Source organism: Xiphophorus couchianus, chromosome 22, assembly GCF_001444195.1.
Source record: "Xiphophorus couchianus chromosome 22, X_couchianus-1.0, whole genome shotgun sequence".
NCBI classification, from domain to species: Eukaryota; Metazoa; Chordata; class Actinopteri; order Cyprinodontiformes; family Poeciliidae; genus Xiphophorus; species Xiphophorus couchianus.
In genome coordinates, this window is record NC_040249.1 from 24,794,115 (window position 1) to 24,806,579 (window position 12,465).

Genomic DNA, 12,465 nt, shown 5'->3' on the forward strand with positions numbered 1-12,465 from the left:
GATCGTCTCGTTCAGTTTCGGATCCTGGAGTGTTTCTGCAGCCTCAGGAACGCCCCTCACCCGGCCTGGACCCGGCGGTGGACCCGGCGGTGGACCCGGCCTGGACCCGGCCTGGACCCGGCGGTGGACCCGGCCTGGACCCGGCCTGGACCCGGCCTGGACCCGGCGGTGGACCCAGCTGCCTCTGGGGCAAAAGGAGGTTCAGTTAGCCGCTGAATGTTTCATCATCCGCTCTGCTGAGCGCCTGATGCCTGAATCTCCCAGCAGGGCGACGGATTGTGTGTTTTACGGTAGATAAGTGGCCAAACCTGTTGGACTCATTTATCTCTCACGATGTGAGGAAAAATCATCTGGTTCTGATGCAGGAGGCAACAGTTCAGTTCAACATGGTTCTGAAGATCAGTAAAATGGAGAACCAGTTAATGTCGTTTCAGGACGCAGAAGATAAAATTATTGTTAATATTTTATCTGTTCATGGTTTTTTCACCTACAGGAATGGTTCAATCAGATCTGATCATTTAAAACTCAAAATGTTTCCTCTGATTTCTAATCCTACTGTGATCCAACAGCGACCTCTAGTGGTGAGATGGATGCTAGCAAACCCTGTGAGCCTTCAGGACAGCTTCATCATTTATACACTTTGCAGATAATTTTTTTCTGCTGAAAATTCAGATAGTTTTGAAATTATTATGCAAAGTGTTGAGATGAATGTTAGCTTGGAAGTTTTTAACAGACCTTTAACAGAAAGCTGCAGATTGTCACCATTAAAGTGAACCAGCACTGAGCTTGATCTCTGCTGGCAGCAGGTAACTGTGAAAGAGTTCAGAACCAACTTGAACTGGGGCCGGACTGGCCACCGGGAGAACCGGGACATTTCCTGATGGGCTGACCCCTCAGGGTCGCTGAGGGGCGGGGCCCAAGGTTGGGTTGATGTCACACCTGAAAAACAATCCATGATGTTCATGTGGGTCACTCTGGTTTCTGCCGCTATAAAACTCCCACAGACTGTTGGGAAAAGACTTCATCGCCCTAGCTTTAGCTTTCTGCTGAAAAATGCCCTGCAGTGATTTGCATACTCAGAAGCATGAATGTAAAAAATCACATGTCAATGAGAAAACAACTGAAACATAAAAGTTTCACAATCTTTCTCAGATTTTGGTACCACAACAGCCTTCTCTAATGTAATGTTCCACAATCTCATATTTTATTATACAAATTCAATAAGATTAATATTCACTAAGTTCACTTACTATATTACAGATTTGATCATAGAGTTTCCATTTTAGCTTTCCAGAGCAGATCTTAACTCACCCATTGAAATATAAATATTAATGACATTATCTCATTCTTAAAATATTTCCTCATTTTATAAACGGGGGTCTACCTTCCCTCTATTGTTCACTAATATTATTTGTAACATGTATCTTAGAAAATGTCAGCACAAACGTTGTTGCTTTCTCCTCATGACTTGCTGCTGTTGTTCCATCAGTTACTAAACCAGGACAATCCGACTCTCTTCTTACACCGTTCATGGATTAATCATCTTCCAGACGTTCCCTCAGCCTGACGTTCCTCCCTCTACTTCCTGATTGAAGCTGGGCAGATCCAACAGCTGCTGAAGGTCAAAGCTGATTGGCTGCAGCATCTCTGCTCTGACTTGTGATCTGCAGAGCAGAACTCAACCCAGTTTCTGTTTTCAGGAAGTGAAACTCACGCAGTTGCTGTGACTGAGAGCAGAAATGGAGCAGAATCAGCTGGACAGAGAAACTTTCTCCTGTTCCATCTGTCTGGATCTACTGAAGGATCCGGTGACTACTTCCTGTGGACACAGCTACTGCATGAAGTGCATTAGAACCCAGTGGGATGCAGAGGATCAGAAGGGAATCCACAGCTGCCCTCAGTGCAGGGAGAACTTCACACCCAGACCTGTGCTGAAGAAGAACACCATGCTAGCAGCTTTAGTGGAGCAGCTGAAGAAGACTGGACTCCCAGCTGCTCCTGCTGACCACTGCTATGCTGGACCTGAAGATGTGGCCTGTGATGTCTGTACTGGGAGGAAGCTGAAAGCCTTCAGGTCCTGTCTGGTCTGTTTGGTTTCCTACTGTAGGAATCACCTCCAACCTCACCTTAATGTCCCTGGACTGAAGAAACACAAGCTGGTGGAGCCGTCCAAGAACCTCCAGGAGAACATGTGCTCTCAGCATGACGAGGTGATGAAGATGTTCTGCCGCACTGATCAGAAGTGTATTTGTTTTATCTGTTTAATGGAGGAACATAAAGACCATGACATAGTGTTAGCTGCAGCAGAAAGGACTGAGAGGCAGAGAGAGCTGGAGGAGAGACGAGGAAACATCCAGCAGAGAATCCAGGACAGAGAGAAAGATGTGAAGCTGCTTCAACAGGAGGTGGAGGCCATCAATCACTCTGCTGATAAAACAGTGGAGGACAGTGAGAAGATCTTCACTGAGCTGATCCGTCTCCTCCAGAAAAGAAGCTCTGAGGTGAAGCAGCAGATCAGATCCCAGCAGGAAACTGAAGTGAGTCGAGTCAAAGATGTTCAGGAGAAGCTGGAGCAGGAGATCACTGAACTGAAGAGGAAAGACGCTGAGCTGGAGCAGCTCTCACACACAGAGGATCACAACCAGTTTCTCCTCAACTACCCCTCACTGCCAGCACTCAGTGAGTCTACACACTCATCCAGCATCAACATCCGTCCTCTGAGACACTTTGAGGACGTGGCAGCAGCTGTGTCAGAGTTCAGAGACTTAATGATGGACGTCCTGAGAGACTCATGGACAAACATCTCACTGATGGTCACTGAAGTGGATTTTCTACTGTCAGAACCAGAACCAGAACCAGAACCAAGGAGCAGAGCTGGATTCTTTAAGTATTCATGTGAAATCACTCTGGATCCAAACACAGCAAACACAAAGCTGATTCTATCAGAGGGGAACAGGAAGGTGGCAGCGATGCATCAACATCAGTCTTACCCTACTCATTCAGACAGATTCACCGGATGGCCTCAGGTTCTGGGCAGAGAGAGTCTGACTGGACGCTGTTACTGGGAGGTGGAGTGGACTGGGAGAGTTCGCTTAGCAGCTGCATACAAGAATATCAGCAGAGCAGGAGGTGGAAATGAATGTGGATTTGGAGGTGATGACAAATCTTGGGCATTAATTTGTTCACAAACCAGATTACAATTTGGTCATAACAACATCTGGACCTTCGTCTCAGGTCCAGTTCCCTCCAGAGTGGGAGTGTTCCTGGACCACAGAGCAGGTCTTCTGTCCTTTTACAGCGTCTCTGAATCCATGACTCTGATCCACAGAGTCCAGACCAGATTCACTCAGCCGCTGCTGGCTGGAGTTGCAGTTGGTTCTGAATCATCTGCAGAGTTCTGTTCTGTAAACCCAACTAGGTCTTCTCTCTGATTGTTGATCAGGGTTCATGGTTCTGAAGTTTCTGCTCTGTTGTTCTGTTCATCTTTTGGTGTTTCTTTCATTCTTAAATGTCAGAAATATTTTTTCATGAAAATCTGAACGTCTCTGGGCTCCAACAGCCTAGTTTTAATATTTGTATTGATGTATTAAATGTTCCGGTTTCTCTTCCTCTGATCTGCAGAAAAAATGTTCTTCTTGTTTAAATCAGTTGAGACTGAAGTGAACTGAACTTCCTTCTGTTTTCTTTATTGTGATTAAAAGAAGAAACTAAAACTAACATCAATCTAGAACTGATTCTGTTTTCTATGATTTAGATAGGAAAATAAATGTCTAGTTTTGTTTCTTTTGGCTTTCTTCAATAAAACAACTTGTTTACAGAGAAATTTGAAATTTATTCTCTTTGTTTTTACAGTATATTGTGAGTTTTTTCATTTAAAGTGCAGAAATATTTCTATCAGAGTCTCATGTGATGCTGGAGAAGACAAGCTGCTCACTAAGCCCAACTCACATCATGGATCTTCACGTCATCCATAAAGTGCAACTTCCACTTACAAACTTTCTCCAGCTGGGGGCAGCAGAGATTCTTGAGTGTAGAACAAGAAGCTGCAGCTTCTTGAAGAAGGAGATTTGGGTCCAACAATAGGAATCCAGGAAGAAGAACTTTCTGTTGATCTCAGGAAAGTTCTGGTTCTGTTGCAGGCGGTCTTTGGTTTAATTGGCCATCAAAGAACAAAACAGATAAATATTTCTGTGAATATTTGCTCTAAGATTGTTGAACCTCAGCAGAGAAAATGACCACGAGCTTTCAGGAGAGATTTACTGTCGGCTGTCAGGCCAACATTATAACTTTGCTTTTCTACTCTGGAGTAAAAAATAAAGTTTAGTTTTTATAAGTATAATTTTAAAACTTTGTGACCCACCTGTAGATAATCCACTGGGATGTGGAATCGAACCTTGCAGAACCTGTCAGTCAGTCACACTCAATGTCCTAACGGCAGAAAAACAACTTAATATTACAAGAAAAACATGATGCTAACTAGCCTTAGCATTCACAACAGATTCTGCTGACTGGGAGAAGCTGCAGTGTAGCAGAGAGAAGGAGGAGGGATGAGCATCACCACATGAAGGATGATTGACAGTGCTAAGACCCGCCTCCTTGCTCTGATTGGTTGTTTCTAGTTAGCACTAGGAGAAGGAAGATCAACTCAGTTTGTTTGACAGATTGTCTTTGTTATAACAAACTTTCATGACATGGTGACAATTTCAATAAATACATTAAAAAAAGTTTTATACCAGCTACATACTGCAGCTGTAGGCCTGGTCTTACATTTTTATGTCAGTTCATTATGATTTAAGCAAGTTAGAAGTTTCATATAAACATTTTAATAATGACATGAGGTGTTACTTAAATTTTCTCCAGCATTAATTATGTTTAAAACTAAAGAACTTGCTTCAGACAGAGGACAGAGTCCCACCAGGACGTCCCTCCGGGTCCATGTTGGTCGGTTCCAGCAGAGACCAGGAGGACAAACTGAATCTGAAGGAGAGCTGGGGAATAAAAGCTGATGTGAGGCGATGCAGCGGCTGCCAGACCCTCTGCGGCAGGCGGCCAGCGGCCAGCATGGGGGGCCTCATGCTCTGACCCTTGCTGCCTCCTCCTGGGGTCGGAGAGCCCGGTTCTGTGTTTCAGTGTTCAGGGACAATCAGGCCACTGTGGAGAAGTGAAGTGGGAGTTGGGGTTCTGATGTGGGGACTGGAGTTTGGACTTGAAAAGCCAGGAATAAGTGGAGGTCTTGGTTCTCACCTGATGGCTTGTTTTCCTTCCTTTCATCATTTGTTCTGCAGAAACAAACATGTTGATGAAATTCATTCAGATGAATGAACTCCAGCATGAAGCCTGGTGTGAAAAACAAACAGTGAACTGCAGAATCTGCTACAGTAGAGCGGCTGAAGCAGGAAGTGAGTGCGTTGATTGGCATTCAGATGAAATGACCAGGATGTAAACAGCTCTCAGCCTGCAGGGGCCGCCGAGCCCGAGAATGATGCTGCTGTTCACAGCATTACACAACATCCTGGATTCAGCCCAAGCATTCACTCCTTTATTTCACTGCTTTCAGCAGCAAACAGCCACATTTAAAGGAACATCAGATCAGGATCCACAGCAGAACCGAGTCCTCAGACGTCTTCTAAACCTTTAAGACTGAAAACTTTCCTGTGATAAAGCTTGTAATTATTCTGATCTGTTTATAACTAGAACTATGAACTCAGGCTGCTGAACATTTCTCACTCTTTCTCCTTCTTGCTGTTAACTTTATGGTTTCTGTTTTTTCTTCTGTGAACTTTCACCTGGCTTCAGTTTAACTGCACCAGAGCTTCTGTTATAAACGTCCTCAAAACTTTGTCAATATTCCTCTAATGTCGAAGAAACACGCAGTGTTTCCATGAAAGAAGAAACGCAATTAAAATGACATGTGAATAAGTTTGTTCATGCGATAAGTTATTAAAAAAACATGGCGCGCCATCATCCTCCTCCACTTCCTGTTGTCTTCTTCTTCGTGGTTTCTGCCAGTAGTAACATCCTGTTGATCATGTGACTGATGAGAAAAAGTTTTTCCGTTGGAGTTTTGTCAAATAAATCAATTTTGATACAGCCTAAAAAAACAATTGAATTAAAGTATTCAGTTTATTGACCTTATTTAAATCAGAGTTTACTTTATTTATGTAGCAATAATATTATTGATGGTGTGTTTATGACTCGTTCCTCTTCACTGGAGACTGTTGATCATTTGAAGCCTTAGTTTATAAATGTAATATTTAGTCTAGTCTGTAAACTAAATATTTAGCATGGGAATTAAATATTTAGTTTGGATCTATCACATTTATAAACATATGAATTACAGGTGAAAATATAACACAAAATTAAAAACACAGAGGCTAAATGAACTGAAAATATTGCTGTTAATTTTTTATTGTGTAACTTTACGGCTCTCCGTTCTGGACGCGTCCTGCCGGGTTTGTTCCTGACCCAAACCGCCTAAATCAGCTGAATAATTAACATCTGAGCTTTTAGCCCAGAGTCCCACTGATGACCTCATTATTTCATCCATTTAATGTGAAATGAATCACCCATTCATTTCAACAGGTGTGCTGCTGAAACGATTCTGAGGTTTCTGGAGAAGTTGATGGCGACCAGGTGGGTGGATCAGGAAACCGTCCTGAAACTCAGAGATGACAAAAAACATCTACAGAAACGTTCAGGAAGATTTTAGTCTGATGTTAGAAACTGGTATCGACACAAAAAGAATTGAATTATTGACCACAAACATCATCTCAGTTAACAATGGTGATTATTTAATGTCGGTTAAAAACAGCCCAACATCACAAAACTAAACATCAGGAATCTAAAACACTAAAAACACAACTTCACTTCATCAGGTTATTACTGCAGATTCAAACTGAATCTGTTTTAACTAACTTGGTTTACAGAGTAGTTAATTTTAATGTATTAATCTAACAATTAATCCTTAAAAAATATGCAGAATTACCAAAACTTCTCAATCAAATGTGAATTAAATTGGTTTTCCTCTAACCTTCAGAGAGCAGTTTGAGGAATTTTACACAAATCCTTAGAAATGAGCTGACCAGAACTCCCCAAAAGGTTAAAAACACAACTTCCCTCCACTGATTTCAGATTTAATTCACACTATCATCAATAAAAAAACAAATTTCTCTAATTTCTTTAATCAGCCCTCAAAAAACTTGACGAAGAAGGAGCAGACGGAGTGCCAGCCGTCGCTGCAGTACGTCTGCACCGGCTCCATGTCGTTCACCATTCCTTCGTCGTCAAACTCAGTCCTCTCCTCCCGCTTCTTTTTCTCCGCTTCATCCTCCTTCACCTTCTTCTTTCTCTTCTCCACCTTCCCTCCATCGGAGCTCTTCGCTCCGGCCTCTCCTTTCTTCTTCCCTCCCTCTTTCGCTGCGTTCTTGTCCTCCTCCCCGCTGCGCTGAGCCAGCTTCATGTGGGCCTCGCCAGGCGCCTTTTTGCAGGTTTTGGCCTTTAGCACTTTCTCTCCTTCGCAGGCATTCTCCCGTTTCTTCAGCTTTCCCACCAGCTGCTTCCAGTACTGGCTGGACTTCATGCTGTAGGCCTGGCAGAGATTGGGTTTACCAGCATAACGACACCAGTACCTGGGAACAATAACAAGAAGATGATTGGACTCCAGGACACTGAAAGGCAGGAAAGGCCAAGAGCTGCTGCAATGGATGCGAGTTTAAACCAAAGAATGAACCGAAACGTTTTTAAAACCATTTGTTATTGATACACCCTGAACCAGTCCTGCTTCAGCAGACTTTTGTCAAGGCAAGCCGCCTTCTCGGATCAAACACGCGGTGCAGGATGTATGGATCACTCCTGTTGTTCCTCACTGCTATCGTCGCTCCATGAAGCTCAAAGCTGTGCAGGATATCAATGACTGATAGACTTGATAGCTTTTTGTCATGTTTCTACGTCTGGCCTCACCTCTCTGCGTCTCCTTCGGTTTCTGTGGAGCAGTTCACTACCAGGCTCACCAGACCTTCACCAGATGTTTGCCATGTGCAGCGATGGCCCTGCTTGGTGCTCAGCTCTCCGGAACTGAGCACCGAACGGTTTCTGGACCGCCGGGCCGGTGGCGGCGACGACTGGGGCTGGCGAGGTTTGTCCCGTTTGTCCTGACCAGGCGTCCGCTTGGCCTCGGCGAGGAAGACGAGGCAGAGGAGGAAGACACAGCAGCACAGAGCAGCACGCATGGTGGCTGAGGAGGGGACAGAAGATATCTGTTAAAAAGGCTGCGCTCCTCTCCAGTTCTTTCTATTTACTGGATCTGGAAGCACTTATCCTTTGTACCTTCTGGACCGAAGGCTTCAGTTAAACCAAACCATGTAAAACCAGTATTGGTCCAAGTACATATTAAAGTTCACACAGGATGAAAAGCCCACAAGACATTAAGATCTGAGCGAAACATGAAAGGCCTTGCAGGATGTTGTCGAGAGCCTCAGGAATGATTAAAAACCAACGGCGTTTTATGACATGTGACAAAGACTGGAAAGTTTTAATGGTGGAAACTCATGTGGTGTCAGGCTGACATGGTTTATATTCATGGTGGCAGCATATTGGGGAACATGTCCGTGATGTGGATCAGTTACAGGAGAACTTTACACACTGGTCCTGTGTTTAAGGTCTTAACCTTCCCCTCAACAGCTGTGCTGCCCTACAGAAATGCTCCAGACTCAGATGTTGAGGTACTGAGGTAGACATGTGACACCATGGCAGTAGCACCATACTGGTGTAGCACCATGTCTTAGTTAGCTTAGGTATGTTAGCTGCAACCTGGTGTCATCCAGAAGAGCCTGGCCAGGATACAGGGCTTGGTGTGACTTTGGGTTTCCATGGTGACGGTTGTTGATAAAGAGATAAGATCCAGGTTGTGGCTCATAATGTGGAGGGACTGATGACAGAAAACCAGATAGAAACCTCCTTAAAGGGGCACTTTGCCTTTAACTAGGTCATCCTAATGTGATAATCCATAATCTAAACCAGGTGTCAAACTCCAGGCCTCCAGTTGCTGTCCTGCAGGTTTTAGATGTGCCTCAAGTACAAAACACTTGAATGAAACGGCTTAATTACCTCCTCCATGTGTAGATCAGTTCTCCAGAGCATTAATGACCTAATTATTCTGTTCAGGTGTTGCAACAGAGACTCATCTAAAGGTTGCAGGACTGCGGCCCTTAAGGACTGGAGTCTGGAACGTCTGTCAGGATTCAGCTACAAACTAAAATACAGACATTATTACCACAGTATCTCAGGTTAAATATGTTGTCTTCATCCACCTGCTAATCCATTGTCTTTCTCTCATCTGAGATCAGATCATGGAGGTAAGAGGACCAGCAGTGAATCTAAGATTCAAAGATGATCTCCGGCTGATTCTGGGGATTCCAGAGGAATAGAAAGTACCGCCAGTGAGTTCTGGATCTGCCTCAGGTTCTGCTCCCAGGAGGTTCTGCCAAGAAAATCTCCTCCAGGTGGCGACCCGATCAGATGTCCAAACAGCTGCATTATGGGCTCAACACACAGGAAACAAACAGCAGCAACAGGCCGAAGTCTCTGCCAACCGGGATGAAACCCATTACATGACAACAGATAGCAATGACAGCAACAAAAATAGAACATTTTGTGCACACATGGCTAACCAATGTGTGTTTGTCTACATGTACAAACTATGCACACATTTCCCAGTTGCCAGTTGGAGGAGGGTCGGTGAGTGTCGCCTCATGGTGCAGGTTCCAGAGGAAATGGAGGGAGCAACATCCCGCCCTGTCTCTCAAGGCTCAGTCCAAACAAACAAAGGAACCTCCGTTTCCATGATCCTGTGTCCTTTCTTAAAGAGGAGCACCACTCACATTACCTCACACAAGGCTCCTAAACCAAATCTCCATCTCTTGCTCCATCCCACCGTCACAAGACACCAAGATATTTTCCCTCCTCTGTTTGAGGCACAGGCTGAGGGAAGAACCATTTCTACTGCCACATGTCCATTCCTATTGGTCACACTGGGAACAACAATGGGCGATGATGTAACTAGATGATGTCTCATCATGGCGTCACCGTGATTCGATCACTGTCAGTTGGGTTCCTCATCTAGGCCTGAGTCTTCAGGTCTCTAATGACGGCCGACTCCTGGAGGGTCAACCCAGGATCCCAAAACTCTCCCATCATGATAACGAACCACCGTACCTCACCGCAGAACCCTAAAAACTCTACACCAAACCTAAGATACATGTAAATCAGTAATAAAGTCCACACACTGCAATATAAGGTACGTTGCTTCATGCAGTGAATTTGTGCAATCAAATAAATGATGAATTCATTCCACTCAGAAAAATAATTACAGAAAATAATGAACCAACCAGAATAGTGAATGTTACAGTTTAGTGTTTACTGGATGCAAAAGTTACTGGAAGTTAGTATAGTTAACAGTTTATCTTCAAAATTCATCCAATTCAGTTCAGTCAGATTCAGCTGCTTCAGGAAGTTAAAGTGCAACAAAAGAGTCAGAACCAGACTGGACCGTTCCTCCCTCCCACTAGGATGAAATTCATTCTAGAAAACTGCTAAATCAAAACGAAATGCATCTTTTTAAAATTAAAAACCTTTCTGGAGTTTCTCAGAGTTTCTCTGCCATGAAGAATGAACGTTTGAGCAGAGAAAGTCACCAGATGTCAAACAAAGACAAGCAGCACGATAATAATCCTCTCTGATCTCCGTCATTCTGGTCATCCTCGTTAATAAGTCATAACTCTCCGTCTGCACCAGGCAGAGAGCAGAGGCAGTCGTTGCCGTTTCTTACCCTTGGATGCTGCTGAGAGGTCGGAGTCGCTGTGAGAGCCTGGGGGCCACAGACACTCGGATAAAAGAGGGCAGGAGACGAGGATAAAGGAGGAGCGGGAGAAAGAGGAGGCCCGGGGGGGGCTATTCGAAGAACTGCCCTGAGAAACCCTCCCACATTTACCCTCCACATTTACCCCCCTCAGAAAGCATCTGTGAGAAAACAACAACAGAGTCTGTAGGGTTTCTCTTTATTGGCCACACAGACAATAATTCAAACTTTCAGCTGTTTTTTCTCCCAGTGTTTCCTCGGAGGAGCTGCATGTTGCTGTTGGGTTGCAGCAGGAATCCAGCCTGGATCCGTTCATGGAGCGGTTAGCAGGTTCTCCCACCGCTCAGAAACATGACCCTCAGGTTCTCTAGTAAATCTACATTTCTCTACAACTCTCTGTACTCTGTGACAGACAAGCGACACAATGCGTGGGAATCAATTTGATCCAGATTTTTGTGCCACAATTCGATCCACAATCAATTTTCAATTCACAATGATTATTCACGATGTCGTCTGCTTCACGTCCTCAGCCTGCTCTGTAAGGCAGAGTGATAAATGGAGACAGTAAAGTATCGTTTCTACTCCTGGATCCTCCTTTTGTTTTCATTTTTCCTCTCTGGATTCTTCTATTAATCTCCTCTGGGTTACATTATGATAATCTGTAAGTTTTCCTTGTGATTAAAGCTTTATTAGTCTCCTCCATCATCAGCCTCTGATTCTGGTTCAACATGAAACCAAGAACAACTTCCTCAATCCAGGATCAGTTCACCAGCTGCTGTCCATTCACCATGAAATCGTGCAAATTGGAATTAGAAAAAGAAATTTGCTTGATGGAAACAGAATAATTTAGAAACAACTCACATTTTTCAATAAAAGCCCAAGACTTGGGAAAGAACCTCTGCTGGACAGAGAGGAGCAAACAGCTTGACTAATTGTTCTTCTGATGGAGCAGATTTCATTCCAGGAGGTCGACTCCTAATTCTGGGAACTTCCAAATACACATCCAGTAAAACGGAGCCAGAATGGGCTCTTTGCACCTGCCGCGCTGACGTCACAACCGCATGCGCAAATGCGGCTCTCTTTTTTCCGCTTTGAGTTACCATGACAGCTAGAAAAGACAAAGTCTTATTTCAGACGCAAATAAAACAATACTATGAACATTATTGTCTTCCTAATATAATGGGCTTTTAAGTTTTCATGGATTTCCAAGCGATCCTAAATTAAGAAGACGGTGGATTGTAAATATCCGTTGCTACCAGTTAAAGCTAACGCTGCACAGCAAAGTTTACAGCCTTCACTTCACTCCGGATCAACTTCTTCAGCCTAAAGCAGAAGGTAAAGGAGCCTCCTGTGTTATTTCCATGGAATCACTTCTGTATTCAGCCTGAAAGAGTTTATGGGAACCAGAGAGCAGACCAGAGCCAGACAGCCGAGCTACTGACCCGCCTGAACACACTGCTGGAAACACCGTCCTGCTTCACAAGAAACATGCTAAACTAATAAAGCGAAATAACACGGAGACCTTAAGGAACACGGCCATATTTTTCTAAAAGCAACAACTCTGAACCTGAACAGTCAGCTGAACTAGAACTCCGACACCAGAGCTGCTC

The 12,465-nt window shown here is 44.1% G+C and overlaps 2 protein-coding genes across 3 annotated transcripts; one reads left to right on the top strand and one right to left on the bottom strand.

Moving 5' to 3' along the window:
• The first annotated feature begins 737 nt into the window (after positions 1-737).
• On the top strand, positions 738-3,823 carry LOC114138036 (tripartite motif-containing protein 16-like). Of its 2 annotated transcripts, XM_028007052.1 has the most exons (3): positions 738-806; positions 1,490-1,621; positions 1,701-3,823. In XM_028007052.1, the coding sequence occupies exon 3, from the start codon at positions 1,740-1,742 to the stop codon at positions 3,429-3,431; it is 1,692 nt and encodes a 563-aa protein (XP_027862853.1). In that variant the 5' UTR covers positions 738-806; positions 1,490-1,621; positions 1,701-1,739; the 3' UTR covers positions 3,432-3,823. The 2 variants fall into 2 exon arrangements, with proteins under 2 accessions (XP_027862853.1, XP_027862854.1); XM_028007053.1 differs by lacking the exon at positions 738-806 and having other exon boundaries at positions 1,304-1,621.
• A 2,947-nt stretch (positions 3,824-6,770) lies between these two features.
• fgfbp3 (fibroblast growth factor binding protein 3) lies at positions 6,771-10,958 on the bottom strand. The gene is made up of 3 exons (XM_028007092.1): positions 10,826-10,958; positions 7,960-8,233; positions 6,771-7,628 (listed from the first exon to the last, which is right to left on the bottom strand). Exons 2-3 carry the CDS (start codon positions 8,226-8,228, stop codon positions 7,184-7,186), a joined length of 714 nt encoding a protein of 237 aa, XP_027862893.1. The 5' UTR covers positions 8,229-8,233; positions 10,826-10,958; the 3' UTR covers positions 6,771-7,183.
• Positions 10,959-12,465: the final 1,507 nt, after the last annotated feature.